General features: G+C 33.7%; 2 protein-coding genes across 3 annotated transcripts in view; one reads left to right on the top strand and one right to left on the bottom strand.

Moving 5' to 3' along the window:
- Nucleotides 1-17,869, top strand: part of EFL1 (elongation factor like GTPase 1) — a 208,710-nt gene that overhangs the window by 13,707 nt on the left and 177,134 nt on the right. The window contains exons 5-7 of the mRNA XM_051981171.1: nucleotides 6,053-6,186; nucleotides 8,742-8,879; nucleotides 9,743-9,957. Of these exons, the coding sequence (XP_051837131.1) occupies nucleotides 6,053-6,186; nucleotides 8,742-8,879; nucleotides 9,743-9,957 (487 nt within the window). The remainder of the gene's footprint in view (nucleotides 1-6,052; nucleotides 6,187-8,741; nucleotides 8,880-9,742; nucleotides 9,958-17,869) is intronic.
- Nucleotides 1-17,869, bottom strand: part of SAXO2 (stabilizer of axonemal microtubules 2) — a 93,523-nt gene that overhangs the window by 46,870 nt on the left and 28,784 nt on the right. The window lies entirely within an intron of this gene.

Genomic DNA, 17,869 nt, shown 5'->3' with positions numbered 1-17,869 from the left:
TCTTCTTTTTTCTAAAGATTTGATATTCCCTTGTCTCAGAGGAAGAGGAGGCTATGGCAAATTCATATATCAGCCAGACTTGTGCTCTTCTCTGTCCTTTGAATTTTCTTATATTCATCATTCTTTACAAAAATAGGAACTGAATCACATTTTCATATTGATTCCATTTTGTAATAATGAGTTTTATTAAGGGCTTTTTGCTCTTGTGTTCATAACCAGGTTCTTGGATCTGCTATCCCAGATTTTGGGGAGGGAGGATGTAATTTGTACACTGTTACAGACTCATTGGATAACAGTTCCAAATTGTCCTTTAACAGAAGGAAAGAAATGTTCTCTCTATGTAGTTCTTGTTTCCATTTGCTTAAGAGGTTTTCTTCAAGATTTCTAGATTATGTCCAAGTTGAATCATGTCTTTTGATAGGAAAACTTTAAGATAAAAAAAGTTTGAACAAAATTATGGATATGCATCGTTTTCTTCAAATGTTTTGTTTTCACCCTTTAAAATTAAGGAAAGAGGTAAGTGACTTCCTTATGTCCTTTTAAAAATGAAGGTAAAAGTAAAAGATGGACTTGTTATTCTCAGTAGACATAGACAGTTATTAGGCATTTGCTACACATGTTAGGTATTGTGCAGAGGACTCTAGCTACAAATATTAAAGAAACCAAGACCAGTCCCTCCCGTAGGGAACCTATATCCTAAAAAAAGTGATGGCCAGGGAGAGTGTTTTGGTCTAGAAAATATAGTTCAGGTAATTGATTGCCAATCCTTTCAAGAATTTATAGTGTTGGTTTGATTATTTTGTCTATAGATAGAAAGGAGGAAGGACAAAACATTATAATCAGGAACTCAGTGTGGTACAGTGGGATTTCTGAGACATGCTATATATATATGTGTTTGGGTTCTCATTAGTCAATCAGTTAATCACCAAGAAGTCCCAGGTCTCAAGGTGGGAGTTTGATGGCAGAGAATCTAGAAAGTGTAGTTTTCCTAATCAGATACTCAGGGCATTTAGAGAGAACTGGCTTGTTCACTTCTCTTTATTTTAATAAAGCCTTCTCCTTGTTGGATCTGTGTCTGTGTTTAATAAGTAGTGGTATTTGTGGCAGTTCTCTTTGTAGTGGCCAGAAACTAGAAACTGAGTGGATGCCCATCAGTTGGAGAATGGCTGAATAAATTGTGGTATATGAATATTATGGAATATTATTGTTCGGTAAGAAATGACCAGCAGGATGATTTACATGAACTGATGCTGAGTGAAATGAACAGGACCAGGAGATCATTATATACTTCAACAATACTATATGATGATCAATTCTGATGGATGTGGCCCTCTTCAACAATGAGATAAAACAAATTAGTTCCAATAGAGCAGTAATGAATTGAATCAGCTACACCCAGTGAAAGAACTTTGGGAGATGACTATGAACCACTCCATAGAATTCCCAATCCCTCTATTTTTGTCCACCTGCATTTTTGATTTCCTTCACAGGTTAATTGTACACTATTTCAAAGTCTGATTCTTTTTGTACAGCAAAATAATTGCATGGACATGTATACCTATATTGTATTTAACATATACTTTAACGTATTTAACATGTATTGGTCTACCTGCCATCTGGGGGAGTGGGGGGGGGGAGGGGAGGAAAAATTGGAACAAAAGGTTTTGTAACTGTCAATGCTGAAAAATTACCCAGGCATATATCTTGTAAATAAACAGCTGTTAAAAAAAATAGCTAATGGTGGTGACAACTATTTTAGTCATTTCACCCCATTTGAAATGGGGACCCTTCACCTCATCATTTTACTGGTCATATGGGAGATCTTTTGGCTGGTGTGTGTGACAAGTGAACTTGCTTCTTAAATGATTCTCCATGGCTTACTGAAAGATCAGAGGACTCTTGGGGAAAAGTGCAAGATTCTTTTCTCTTAACAAATTTCTAATAGTAATAGAGAATCTCATCTGGAAGGTATTGCCTTTGGAGACAGGACTTCCTCCTCCTCGGCTTAGTTGTTTTTCTTTTGCCTCAAATGTTAAAATTGGCTGAATGCTTGTGATTAACTTGTTCCTTTGAAATAGAGAATTTGTTCAAATAGAAGAGGGCAAAGATTTTTTTTTTTTTTTAATTCTATAGGAGGTAATGCAGTCATTACTTAACTCAGGGTGGTGGTAAAAACCCCAACACAAATAGTTTAAGGTTTTGTCTCTCCCAAAATGCTGTGTGTGTGTGTGTGTGTGTGTGTGTGTGTGTGTGTGTGTGTATATATTTTTTTTTTTTAGGTGAGCTATTGTAGAAGAGAAGATACACATGCTAGTAGTTTATTTTTATGTTGTTATTGTTATTGTTATTTTAATTAGGGAAAGGAGGGAGAAAGGGAAAGAACAAGGATTTATTAAGGGCTTACTTTGTGCCAGGCACTGTGCTAACTATTTTACAAATATTATCTCATTTAGACCTCAAAGGTAATAAATTATTAGAGCAAAGTTGTCAGTGACTGACCTGGAGTAAAAACACAATAAGTAGAGTTTGGATTTTTATTCTACTTTTCCTAACTGTCGGCCTAGCATCCTCTCCATTCATTAGACCACGTAGCTTCCCCTATTCATAAATAAACTTTAACTATAAATAAAGTTATTTAGTTTTCTCTAATTTGTTGAAGGATAAAATCCAATGAACATTGGATAAGGAATTTTAACACAAGAGTTTCACTAGTTATGAAAGCTTGGGCAAAGTACTTAATTTTCAGTGATTCCTTTATGTGGGTGACTTTTAAAATCTTATATCCCTTTCTCTGAACTCTTTCCCAAACTCCAGTCTTATATTTCCAACAGTTGCTACACATCTCCTTCTCAAATTTAGAATGTCCAAATAAAAATTAGTATTGTGCCTCCTCACTTTCCATTCACCCAAATCTTTAAACTAACTTATCTCACTTGCCTCCAACAACTTTCAATTTGCCCTACTCCCAACTCCCTCCTTCTATTAATGACATTTTTTTCTCTGTTGAATTTTTGGCTGTTAACTTTGGCTTCTTTATAACACTCCATGGCCAATTTGTAGTCCAGTTTTATAGGTTTTACTCCTGTAGTATTTTTCATAACTTTCTGTGATTCCTGCTACTCAGAATAAAATTCACACTTTAAAGCAGCACCTTCCTTTCCAATTTGAGGAGCTTGCTTTCCAACTTTATCTTCCAGTACTATCTTATTTGAATCATAACTTATTGCTTAATCAAACTTGGATTAGCTGCTGCTCCTGCTGGGTCCTTTGCTTCATTTCTCTCTACTCTCTCTATACTGTTTCTTTTTGCTAGAATTTACTATTCTCTGGTTGTCTGCCTGTTCAAGTCTTGCCTGTCAGCATCCTAATTCCAGATGTCTCCTCTTCCATTTGTATTCTATTATGTCTCCCAATATAAAAGTTCCTTCAGAACCTCTCAAAAATACTTTGTATGCTTCTCTCATAATACTTATCATATTCTGCTTTGCATTGAAGATATTGTGTATGTCTTTATTCTATAAAACTTTCGAAAGTTGTATAGGTAAAGGGTAAAGACTATGTTTTATTTATTTTATGTATCCCAAAGTACCTGACATAATGCCTTTTATATAAGGTAATACCTGATAAATATTTATTGGAGTTCAGCACTTTGAACTAGTTCTTTCATCATGATTGTTTGGTCCCATGAAGTATCTATACTGTCAAATCTGATGCAGTGTGAATATGAAGTAATGAGACTGATTTTCTTGTGGTTTGTGGAATTTGTTATTATTTTGTAGTTTTGTCTAACAGCAGATCACATTTATATAGTACTTTTAAAGAAGTTTACAAATTGCTTGTACATATTTATTGGTATTTATTGATAGGATTGTTTGTTGTTTCTCATGAGTTCCCATTCTTATAATTGCAGTATTAACTAGTTTATTAAACTTTGAAAATCTTGTCTCATTTTTCTTCATATGAATACTGTGATTAGATACTAGAATGTTATTTAAAGCCACCTGTTTTAGGGGGTCATATTTTGAAATTGCTATTAGGATTTATGTGTGTGTGAATTACCTAAGTGTCTCTAGACAAATGGTTTTAAAATTTGAGAGATATATCACAAAATAGGAAAGCCATCCTGGCCATGAAGTAGTTAAACCATCTATTTGTACATATTACATAGTTCTGACCTATTACATAGTTCTTCCTTAAAGAAGGATTATGTTGTTAAGTAGTTGGCCTAGTACTCCAGCAGGAATAACATAAAAATTCCTTCATTTCTGCAAGTTGTTGAAAGTATGGAAAGAAAGTTACTTTTGTAGAGCTTATTTCTTTAGATCATTGTTTGGAGCACTGTATTTAAATATATTGAATCTGTCACTGGAATAGCATTATCTTGGGACTCAGTTAAAATGCTATTATATGTTCTACAGAAAGACATTTCCTACTTTAAAAATATATTATTTTGCTGTTAGAAGCCAAATATTGGAATCAGAACTAGCCACACTCAAAGCTTGGCCTAATAATGGGTAATGAGGATTTGTTGACAAGAGAAAAGATGGCTACATAAGACTAAATCTAAAAGTGTTCTATATCATATAAATGTAACAAAAGAATTAGGACAAATTGATATGACATAAAGTAATTGAAATGTAACTATGTTTATGGTGCCCCTCATTATATATTAGGATGCAGAATAACTCCTGGAATTTTAAGCATTGTAAAGCAACCTGGATTGTATTTATTTTTGTATTTCTGAATAATATGAAAAGAATTATCTTTTTTTAAAAGGTAAATTTTTTTCTTAAAGTTGTATGAATTTGACTAAATAAGTAAACTTGATAGCAAATAACTTTAGAATGGTTTATAGTGAATGAAAAGCTCAAAATACTACCTTGTGATTGATTATAACCATGAGTATAAAATTAAGTGATCAACTTCGCAAGCCATATGTGAAAATAAGTCATATCTTTGATGTTTCAATAAAATCTTGTATTTTTTTCTTTTGAAAGAAGATCACTGAGAAAATAAATGAGAAGGTCTTAAGAGTGATATTGAAGAATTTAAACTCTTCTAATTTTATCATTAACTAGCTCTATGATATTGGACATTTCACCTCTCCTATGTGAGTGTCACTTCTCATTTGCATGAACAAAGAATGAAATTTTATCATTTGCATGAAAAAACATTGAAACTAGATAGTCTTGAAAGTCCCATCTCATGTTAAAATTATGATTCTGTGAATCTTATCTAATTTGTGGACCTTACCTAATGAAAAACTATTATTTGGAAGTAGTTGTCTATCAGCTATGACACAAGAGCTGAGAGTAATGGAAACCTGCATATTTTGTTTCAGAGTTGTTTTTCTTTTTCCCACAGATTTCCATGATCACCACTTTTCTTTTTGTTATGAAATTAAAGCCTTTATGCATGCTTAATTATATCTAAGGAACAAATGTGAGGATTGGCAATATGAAACTTGTTTATAAAAGAAACTTTTTAAAGTATAAATGATTCTTATCTCAAGTTGTTGGGCACTGAAATCTGTTAAAAGCTTAAGACTGTTCTAAGATTTTGGTTTCCTTTAGACTTGCTCCAAGTTTCAGACTTCATCTTTATTATTTTAGGATATTTTCTATCAGGATGATGGTAGGATGCAATTTCACTCTATTTCTCTGCATTCCCTTTCCTTTCCAGTTTGTCATGGCCATTGAAGTTGTGAGGGACCTGATCTTTGTTTTCTTTTTAAGTTAAATTTGTCAGAATGTCAGGCAGGAAGTTGCCTCATATGGAATGCTATATGGATGGAAGGAGATCACTCCAACTAGCTTTATACCAAAAACTAGAAGTCCTCAAGTTGGGGGGGGGGGGATTTAAAACCTTTCTGGTTTTAAGGACAGAGGATGGCGTTAAACTTGGGTGGGGACAGCTCCTTAAGCTTTGATGTAAGACTTTCTGTGAAATTCCTTTACTAGAGTGGAATTTCTTTGCTTTTGTGACAAAGCATACCTGTTGAAATCCTCTACATGTTTTCAAAATCATATATATTTTTAAAACTTGATTTCAGATGATCAGGAGTACCTCATTAATCTAATAGACTCTCCAGGACATGTGGATTTTTCCTCAGAAGTGTCGACTGCTGTCCGAATTTGTGATGGCTGCATCATTGTGGTGGATGCTGTGGAAGGAGTCTGCCCACAGGTAATGTACTGTGAGAAACTATGGCATTTACTGGGAATAGCCGAGGGAAATAACGAGCCACCAGAAAATTCATAGTAGTAACTAACTCACATTTATGTAGCATCATAGAGCTTACAAAGTGCTTTCCTAACAACAACTTTGTGAACAAGGTAATACAAGTTTTGCAACCCTAATTTTACAAATGATGTAACTGAAGCTCATAGGGGTGAATTAATTTACTCATGGTCCCAGAGCTAATAAGTATCAGGCAAACAATTTTATCCAATATGGTTTCACTCTTTTAACACCAAGCTCCTTTTACTACCTTATAACTGCTTCCATCTGCTTTAAACTCTTAAGGAGTAGCACGGTGTACTGGATCAAATGTAGGGGGGTATGTGTGTGTGTGTGTGTGTGTGTGTGTGTGTGTGATGTGTATGTGTGTGTGTGTGTGTGTGTAACTTGTATAGAATATATATATATATATAATATGTATATAACTTGTATAGAAGATATGCACAAAATTTAATGTTAAAATTGAAAAGATTTTAAATATCATAGAGGAAGAATGAGGAAACTGATGTCCAATAGCTTAAATTAAATTTGGGACTTTAATTCCTATCATATCTCCATTATTTTCCAGATGATGTTAGAGAGGTAACTTATTTTGCCCTGTGTGGAATTAAGATTCAGGTTTCCTGAGCCCCTATTTGGCCTTCTTCCCATTCTTCCATATATCCTCTCTTGACAAAAATTTAAAATTAAGGGGCAGCTATGTGGCACAGTGGATGGAGCACCAGCCCTGAAGTCAGGAGGACCTGAGTTCAAATCTGGTCTTAAACACTTAACACTTCCTAGCTATGTGACCTTGGGCAAGTCACTTAACCCCAATTGCCTCAAGGCGGGGAGGGGGGGATTTAAATCAAAGAAAGGTAGTCAAAAAATTCGTTCCCCACTCTTGGTGATTCTTAAGTAATTGTCACATCCTCAAAGATAGCTTCTGAAATAAGCAACCACTCTGGAAAATGAGAAATTAGGGGTGCATGAATGATGAGGAGGATACTTTCTTGGTTTATGCTTACTACCTTGCTGCCATTGGTGGGGGTACTTATCTTAAAGTGAAAGTCAATCTGTCAACCTTACTGCTGAGCCTATTGCTTTGGAGATCCCAGGCAAAAACAAATCACTTGGGCATCTATTTAAGCAAATTGTTTGTTTTCTTTCTTTTTAAACCAAGGTTATACCGTGGTTTTTTGTTTGTTTGTTTGTTTTTCTTTTTGTTTTTTTTTGCTGAGGCAGTTGGGCAAATTTGCTGGGGCATATTAGTGACTTGCCCAGGGTCACACTTCTAAGTAGAAGTATTAAATGTCTGAGATCAAATTTGAACTCAGGACCTCCTGACTTCAGGGCTGGTACTCTATTCATTGCACCATCTAGCTGCCCCATTATCCTGTTTTTTGATAGGTATATTGATTCACAAATGTGAAATGACTAAAGAAGCTCAAGATTGCTCTTCCTGCCTTGAAAACATTGTATTTGTGGAATACCTCCTGTGTAGCTAGCCTTCTTATCTCTAGAGCAGAAAGTCTGGAGGAAAGAGAGCCAGTTAAGAGACCCTACCCTATTGAAAAGATAAAGTTTTCTACTAGAATAGTGACTGTGGACCTGAAAAGGAAGTTCCATGGATGGTACAAACCTTTCTGAAAAGGATGCATAAGTGGGATAACTGAGGTGAAATGCTAGGAAGAGAAACCAATGCACGATTTTGAGTCTAGAAAATAGTGAGCCCAGAAACACAAATGGAAACTTGATTTTCAGTTCTGAGTTCAAGGTACAGTGTAAATGTAAACATGTGGAAATTGAGCCATGTTTCTGTTCTTGCTGCTTCATCCATTTCACTTTTCATTGCTATAACTCCTTCAATGGTTTCTTCCAATTAATTGCGCCCTGATTATCTTCTCTCTTTTATTCTCTTTTAGTCTATGACTTCTGTCAGTAAAACTTATCATCTTTAGCTTTGTGCATTTAGTCTTTTTTCACCCAAGTTTGAGACTATTGCTTTAATTGCATCACGAAATTCAGCTTAGAATTGGATTTTGATTCAAAACCTGATTCTGCCATTTACTGTAGCCATCTCCTTTGAAAACTGAGAATAATAATAAGAAAATATATTGTCTGCTTTACAGGTTGTTGTCAGGATCAAATAGGATGATTCATACAAAAGCACTTTATAAACTATGAAGCATTTTGTCACTGTGAGCAGCTGTTATTACTAATGGAACATCTCTCTAACCCTTTTGTCCCAAAATTTGTCACTTCTCCTTATTTTATATAGCTCAATACTAAAGGAAAATTTTCCTGAGTAACCCAGTTTCATTTTTCTAACCTTTCCAGCAAATGCCTAATGAATGACTCCATAATCCTATCCATTAAGCATTGTATTTGCTGACTACTTATGTGTATTGGATTTTGATTAGATGGGATGAAGTGTATTGGTTATTTTGCATTGAAAGTTTTCTTAATGCCATTTAATTCTGTCAAGACATGAGCTGTATTTACTTGTGTGTTTTTATTAGACTCAAGCAGTTCTTCGACAAGCTTGGCTAGAAAACATCCGCCCTGTTCTGGTAATCAATAAAATAGATCGTTTGATTGTGGAACTTAAATTCACACCTCAGGAAGCATATTTTCACCTCAAGAATATCTTAGAGCAGGTACAGTATCAGATTATTCTTTTGTTATCAAACTGGGGAGGCCAGAGGGAAATTCAAGAAGGACAGTCATTGTGGTTTACATTGATGTGATGGATGGCATAACTTCAGGAAAATTAAATGAAGCTTTCTTCTGAAAAGATCATTTTTTTTTAATGTATTTATAGATAACCATTACTGGGAAACTTTTGCTTCCTACTAATGGAAGGGTATATAATCTGAGAGAAAGTAGTAGAGTGGTGGGAAGATTTAAAATACATATTAAGATGTTTTGTATCGCTCATTTAGCACAATGCTTCATGTATATAGTAAATGATTAAACAGATGCGTGTTTATTCATTAAACACCTTCAAGTTTGCTATGAAAAAAAGTTAAAAGGATCAAAACGAAATCAAATCCAAAAAACATATATATATATATATATACATATATATATATATATATATAAAGTCTTCCTTTACTATTTTTAGGTCGTGGTTCATCATCAAACAGTATAAGTAGTTAAAAAATTCTTTTGGGTTGTCAAGTTTGTCAATGAGGGCTCCTGTTTATGTTGGGAAATAAAAATCAAAATTTGCTAGAGGATTTGACAGTGTATATTTGTAATTAAAATCATAAAGATGACTTTTCAGAATACCACCTCTGATTTGTCTTTATTCTGACAATCTAAGTAAGGTCAAGAATATCTTTGATAAAGTAAGGTGGACATACATTTTCTTCTTAAATTGAGCATAAATTGTTACTCCCTTTGTTACTCCCAGAGTTAATTACCTGGAATTAAGGGTATATACCCCACAATAATTATCCCATAGTGGCCATCGCTTACCGTCTGGATGACATTTTTGTATTTTACCTGTCTTCCCTAGATTAATGCACTCACTGGGGCTCTTTTTACTTCTAAAGTCTTAGAAGAATGGGCCAAAAGAGAAACTGAATCTCAAGCAAGTTCAAATTCTGTACCAGGAGAGCAAGTTTATGACTGGAGTGCAGGCTTGGAGCACACAGATGATTCACACCTTTACTTCTCACCAGATCAGGGAAATGTGATATTTACAAGTGCAATAGATGGATGGGGCTTTGGGTAAGTCTGTTTGAATCCAATAGAAGTTATAGTCCTAAGAAAAATAAAGATTTTTTTCAACATTACTACAGTTACTCTATTTTCTGCCACCCAACTGAAGCAATATGGTATAGTGCAAAGAATGAGAAGAAACATGGGTTAGAAAACTTAACTCTGAACAGGAGGTGTGTAGCTGTAGGCTCGCCAATTTACATCTCTGGGGCTCACTTTCTTAAGCTGTAAAATTACTAATACCTGTAGTACCTACCTAAGAGAGTTGTAACATGTTGTATGTAAAAGCACTGTATACTTATCAAAATTGTCACTATTTTGTTATCATTGATATTATACTATGAGTTAATCCTTTTACAATCCTTCTAAGGTAGACAAGTTAATTCTCCTTGAACTCTTTCTTAATTTCATTTGTTAAAAGCTTTTGATTTTTCAGGTTAATACACAGGAGAGGAGGATGTTAACTAAAATGGATGATTATCCAAAAATACTTGATATTTGATTTTTTAATGCATCTTATAACTAAGCCAAGTTATAAAGCATTTTGAGTAATTATGTTTTCTTCAGCCAAATAGCAGTAGAATTAAATTACAAAGAATACACTGGAAAAAAAAGTTTTGTAACATAGATGTTTTGAAGCATATAGTCTAGAAATATTTTGCTAATTTTAATTTTCATAATTTTATAAATTTAATAAAAACATTTTTGAACACATCATATGCAAAGTGAAATGAATAATCCAGTGTTTATGCTTTTTTGGGTTCTTTACTATTTTGCCTTTCTTTATTTTGACCTAGATTGTATGATATTTACCTTGTAGAATAGGGTCGGTGATGGCAAACTCTTTTTACTTTTGTCCAACTTCACTTCAAGTTCCCATACCACACTATTCCAAACATTGCAGTCATCTAAAAAAAATTCCAAAACTCAAACAATACTTCAAAACAAGAATGTATACAAAATTTTTGAGAGCTTGTAGGGGAAAATACTCTTCTGGGTTCAAAGCACTTTTTTTCTCTTGACAATTGATGGTAAAGAGCATATATTCATCTTTGTTTCATCTAGTCTTACAAAACTAGTCCTAATATTCTATTACATTAAAAAGATGACTATTTCCTTTGAAATTTCTTAACTAGACTTAAATTAGGTTGTCTTCCTAGAGCACATTCATGTTTTTTAGTGGGGGACGAGCTGAGTGGGAGGAGTAGAATGAGAAGTAATAGGGAAAAATGAATACCAGAGAACCTGGGTATGATAATATTTTCAGCAAACAATTCAGAATTGGGTTGTCTTCATATGGATAATTCTGGATTAACTGTCTGAGCTTTCCACTGCTCAAACTTCAGTATTTCTGCCTTTTCCATTACTTTAAAAACGTGAAGTAGGAATCTATTCCTACATATTCCTACAAATCTGCAATTGTCTGTGATTATGAACCAAGCTAGATAATACAAGCCATTATTATATTTGAATGAACAGCTTTTTTTCTTCTCCTGAGTAACTTCTGCCATTAGTTATTTAGTGGCAGTGAAAGGCATCATAAGAATAGTGAATATAGAGCTGATCTTGAACTTAGAAAGTTAGGAAATTGTAGTTAAATTTATGCTTCTGCTATATATACTGTGATCCTGACTAAGTCACAATTTCTCAGTGACTGAACTTTTTATTTTAAATAATATTTTATTTTCCCCCCAATTACATGTGAAGATAATTTCTAACATTCATTTTTAAAATTTTGAATTCCAAATTTTCTTCTCTCTTCCTGTGTCCCCTTCCTGAGATGGTAAGCATTTTGATATGGGTTATACATATGCAATCATGCAAAATCATGACTTCCATGGTAGTCCTACAGTGGAAGGAGAAACAGACTTAAAGGGGAAAAAAATCCCTGTGGATAATTTTTAATTAACATATTGAGCCGAATAGCTATAGAAATACATTGGTAAGATGTTGCCTTCACCAGAATTTCTATCAGTGAAATACAAGTTTGAAACAAATTGGACCAATAATCATTATAGATAGTACTATTACTTAACAAAAAAAAAGAGGAGGCAACCCAAGGTGGTATTGGCAGCTATCAACGTAGATGCCCACTTTCTCATCTCTATCTCAGGGAAGTCTGTACATTCAGAACCATCAGTGATTGAAATGAGAAAGAACTGGGCTTCTACAGACAGTTCTCTCCAGCAGACTGTGATCGAGAAGGTGCTGTCCTATAGACTTTGTGTGTATAATCTCTGTCAGTGCAACATATAGAATCCCTCTTCCTTTAAGGTAGCATTCAAGCACCATAGTCTGCATGAAGCCTTTCCAGGCTCCCCTCAACTTTGAATGTTCCCTCCTCTCTGCAACTACCTTATATTTAATTTCTTTGTAAATTATTTTTATTCATTTTAAACTTATGCTGTATGTGCTTGTGTACTGGTTGTTACTAGAATGTAAACTCTTTGTGAGTAGGATTGTCTTATTCTTTGTACTAGAATCCCCAGTTTCTGACATCACTGTGCCTATCACATAATAGGTTTTTAATAAATATTTGTTGATTGTTTCCTATTTACCACCTTGTCAGGTTGTTATTGGCTTGCCACTGTTACATATTTCATTGCTATATAAAAGGACTAGTGATAGTTTTTGCGGGGACGGCTTCCTGAAATATTTTATATCCTGATTAATTACGATATCTATTTTCTTATTTGAAGCCCCTCTATTCTGCAATACTTTATTATATCTAGAAGTTCAGTTAGTTCTTTTAATAATTGTGAGTATTCTGCCAATGGCCACAAGATGGGGATCTTGTCTTTTTCTTTCAAGTTACTATTAATGTTTAGTTGAAATCTTCATTTATAAATGATGTAAAGATTATTTTGTCAGGGAGCCTTATGGGTAGAGAAGGGGCAATAAGATGATGCGTCTACCTGATTAAATGTAGCTGACTTATCTCTTTGAATTGTTGGGCTTTTTTTTTTTTTTTAATCCATCAATATAAATTTCAATCAATAAATCAATATTACACATACTTAGTTATCAGTTTTGGATATCTTCTATTGGCTGCTTTCAAGAAGCTCAGGATCTGGTAATAAGGTTTCCAGATGGGGAAAGTTAATTTTTTTTTTTTTTTAATAGAAGAAATAGCAAGGTAGAGGGATCTAAAATCTGATCATTGGGAGAGGACAAAAAAAATACAAAGAGAAGGTGCAAAATGACTGGAAATCCCATTCAAAGAAAAGAGCAGCAGGCAGTTTTTGTTTGCTTTGAGATTTTGGTAAAAAATTGCCAAATTCCAATTATATTAAGGAAAAAAAAATCAGGATGCTGTGAATAAATGGCCACCAGCTTAATCAACAGGTGTCTTCATTTGCCATGAGAGCTGCTATCAAGAGCAACAGACTACACAGAGGTTCTCATTTCCTTTAAGTATGTAGAGGAAGGGCAGTTTTGCAATGACCAGATCAGGTGCTGTGCTGATGTTTCTTTACTGCCAAGTAACAAATAGATGAATAAGATATTGATTAGTTTCCCTTTTAGAGTAGTGGGGTGAAAGGGCTGGAGGAACTCTTCTTGAGAGGTAACAGGGATAATTAAATATTCATTGAAAGAAGTGCTTTTTGAGAAAATCAGTTTGGTTCATTTTTAAAGACATTTAGGATACAGAAACAAAAATGTAACATTTGCCACAATGAAGGAACTTGTAATGTACTTGAAACTATTGTTCATGCATAAATGATCATTGGTGGAGGTAACTGTTGCCAGTATAAATCTTTCAAGTTCAGATACTAGAGTTAGGTACACAAAGAAAGGACAACAATAGAGGAGCAAAGATTTACAGGAAATAATATTTAAGGAGACCGAGCAATAAAATCCATGTCCTTCAATACACAGGTGAAAATACATCAAATATAGCAATAGTAAAACAAGGACTAATCCTCCTAATATGAGAAGAAAATTTATACTAATAAATAATGTATCCTTAAGAGTAGGTAAAATGGGATTAATGTTTGGAATGTGACCAAAGAAGAGTATATCAGATTAAAAAGATATAGAATATATAAAAAGGGCAGTGGAATAGAATTATATATGTGTGTGTGTGTGTATATATATATACACACACACACACACATATATATATATATATATGTGTATATATATATATATATTTAAATTTACAATTGTATTTTTAGTACCAAGTCTCTCCTTCCTCTCCTTCCCCTTCTCATTGAGAAAACGAAAATAGTGTTTTTCAGAAGATATGTTCTTGTAATGAAATCTAGCAACTAAAGAATATAGTAAGAAATCACTGGAGTAAAAATCACTGGAGTGAAAAATGAATGCATATTATCAGTGTGTAATGTAGACAACCTGAATAGAAGGAAATAGTTATATTTAGGAAATCACATCAACCTGATATGGTATAGTAGAGATAGGAATTTAAGCTATCAGAATATCTACTGAAACTCTGTCAAATGGAGAAAGTCTGATACATTTTCATGTGCCTTTGTGATCCTTCCTTAAAAGGTCAAGGAAGTAACTAAAACATCTACTTATTCCATATCTCATTCTGACCACACCAAATGGCTTTTGAAATAGAACTGTTGAGAATCTTGAGGGAAAATGACCATACCATTTTATAATTTCTGATAGAGGAAGAGAGTCAAGCAAATAAGTCTGATGTGTGCTGTAGATTTTGGAGAAAACAGATTTCAGAGGTTACAGGAAAAAAATAAGCAGGATTTCAAGGATTCATTCTAGAAGGCAAATCAGTTTAGGAAAAATGAGAAAACCATGAAGACAAAAAAGAGAATTGGGGAAGAAAAGAAAGAGCTGCTTAAAAATAGTTATGGGGCATTCATCCCTACAGTTAATGTTTATGCAGAGTTTATGAAGAAGATTGCAGTCAGGGAAAGTATGAGAGGGGATGAATCCAAGTGTTATTTTAGAGTGTTATGTCAAGTACTCAAGTCCAGAATCAACTAAGGGGAGGGTTAAGTGCTCAGAGAGCTTTTTATCTATATTTAGGGGCAAGAGAAAGGCCAAAGATAATATCACTGCTAGTGGAAAATGGATTGGTAATGTACAATGAAAAGGAGGTAAACCTACAATAATTAGAGAATCATAGTTTTAGAGATATAAGGGACCTTAGAGGCGAGAGTTCAGCCCCTTCATTTTATAGATGAGGAAACTTAGGGAACCTTGCCAATTGAATTCATATACTTGAATGACACATAAATGTTGTCTGACTCCATGTACTTAAATTTTACCCTCTCATTTTACAAATGAAGAAACAGGATTCCAAGGTATGTTAAAAGTTTGAAAAATGGATTATACTTGTTCTGCTTTATCCCCACAGAGCAAGACTGAAAACTGAATGGAGTTGAGGCATAGATTTAGAGATGACATGATAGAAAACTTTTAAATGACTCAAAAAGTGTAAAAGTTGAGTAGGTTACGTTGGGAGGGAGGGAGTTTTATTCACTAGAAGTTTGGATGTTGTAAAAGGGATTCCTTTCTGGGTATATAGTATGTTGAACTAGATGTCCTCTGAGACCTCAACAATTCCACGATTCACTCATAAGTGGTGTTGAGTTCCTGTTGTTAAACATTCCTTAACATTACTCAGACAATCCTTTTTTTCCTTAGGGTTAGTATCATCAGGTCTGGTAATTTTGCTTGAGGTTTTTTAGAAATATATATATATGCATATATATACATATATATTTGTATAAATATATTAGTATAAAAGGTATATATACACACATGTATTTTAAATATAAACACATATGTATATATGTACACATGTGTGTATATATTTATACAATTTTAAAATAATTTTTATATGTACTATGAAATATCAGTTAAGTACAATTGTTTGGGGAATGTTGTGTGTTTAATAATGGAAGATCATTTCTCTTCAAATTAGAATCACTGATAAATTCTTGACTTGCTTACTGAAATTTCATCTTTGAGAGAGCAGAGGATGAGATGAGGAAGTTGCTATTTTGCCCTTAATTCTAGTCATTGAAATAGAGTTCCTAGAAATCTAGCAGTGATAGAAACTTTGGGAAATGATGATGATGTCATCTGAAGTTCATGATTACAAAGAAAGAAAACTTAGGATTGTTATTAGACATGGTTGTAGGCTTTAGTGGGAAAAAAGTAGGAACATGAATCTTTGGCTAGAAATTTTGAAAGAAAATATTTTCCCCATAAATTAGGAGTCTCTAAAAAATGAAATTTTGACAATATGATTGAAAATAATCCCAATTAGGGAAAAGTTGGAGAAAGTTATGTAAAATAATTGCTTTTATGCTGCAGAAAATTTGCCTAGCATTAGAAAGAACTTGTACAAAAAAATTGACTTAAAAGTATAGTAAAGTGGTAAGAACCCTAATGATATTAAGAATAGTGTTAGAATTAACCAAAATTTGCCAAAAATATTAAAGACAAAAATCTTTTTTTGGAACAAGAACAGCAAGGAAGAGATTGTTTAGAAGAAATGGTGTAATATTAACAGATGACAAAAAGAAGACAAAGCTACTTATCTTCTCTTGTTCTATATTCTCTGGTTGGGAGCAACTTGGAAAGGGTAAGGGGAAAAAATCTTAAAAGTGGAATTGAAGCCTGAAATGGGTTAGGAGAAGAAAAAAAGTAGAGGTAGCTTTAAATGTATTAAGAGAGTCTGGGCCTGGACAAATTACATTCCAATGTACTGAAATGACTTGTACATGTCAGAAAAACTCCTATAATAATCTGGAGAAATAATTGTGAGTGGAGAGATGTCAAAGGGCTAGAAATAAATACTGTTAACTTGGTTGAAAAGTGGATACTAGAAACAATGTGAGTAAGCCTTATGTTGCTTCCTGGCAAAAGTCTAGATTATATTATGTTTGAAATCTGTGTGAACATTTAGAAAAAAAAAAAAAAGTATAGTGGATTCACTGAGAAGAAATCCCATATAACTAATCTAATTTCCTTTTACGTTAAGGTTACTAGACTGGTAGATTGGGAATGCCACAATCACAGTTTTATCTTGATTTTAGCAAGACATTTGACAGTCTCTTATGATACCTCAGGACAAGATGAAGAAAGTAGGGTGAATGATAGTATCTTTAGGTGCATTTACACTATTTTAACATGTGAATTTAAAATAGCTCTGATTAATAAAGTTGATTAGGATTTGTCTTTTTTTTTTTTTTTTCCTGAGGCAATTGAGGTTGTGACTTGCCCAGGGTCACACAGCTAGAACATGTTAAATGTTTGAGACCAGATTTGAACTCAGATCTTCCTGACTTCAGAGCTGGTACTCTATCCACTGTGCCAACTAGCTGTACTATCTAACTGCCCCAGGATTTCAGCTTTGATAAAGGAAATCTGGTTTATTTTTACCATATTAGCAATTTGATAAAGACATGGAAGTCGTTTGATATAAATTTACCAGAATTGGTAGTCTAGGAGTAGACACTAATGTGATAGATAACAGAATTAAGACTTAAAGTGACCTTGACAGACTAGAATGATGGAATGAAATCATTATGATGAAAATTTACAGAAATAAATCTAGCATCTTTCATGTATGCTTAACCTATCATTGAACGGAGATGATGGAAGCCACCCAGCGTGACAGATGCTCCTAGGAGAAAGATACTTGATTCTTTATATTCTTTCAGTATTAATAAGCAGTAGGGATATACAATCTCTGGTCATTTTCAATATCAGATTTAAATCATGGAGAATTACATTCCCACTGTTGCCTGTTTTGCTTGGATTTTGTGTGGGTTATATTGTTCAGGTCTGGACTATATTTTCGACAAGAAAATGTTCAGAGGATAGTAACCAAGATAGTGAGAGTTCTGAAGAGGAAAGATATGAGAATTTGTCTTGTGAAGACAAGTGTCTTTGTTTTACCTGCCTTATTTTGTTTAGTTTG

This window comes from Antechinus flavipes, chromosome 2 (assembly GCF_016432865.1).
Source record: "Antechinus flavipes isolate AdamAnt ecotype Samford, QLD, Australia chromosome 2, AdamAnt_v2, whole genome shotgun sequence".
NCBI lineage: Eukaryota > Metazoa > Chordata > Mammalia > Dasyuromorphia > Dasyuridae > Antechinus > Antechinus flavipes.
The sequence above is the reverse complement of the archived record's forward strand: the minus strand, read 5'-3'. Positions and strand labels throughout refer to the sequence as shown.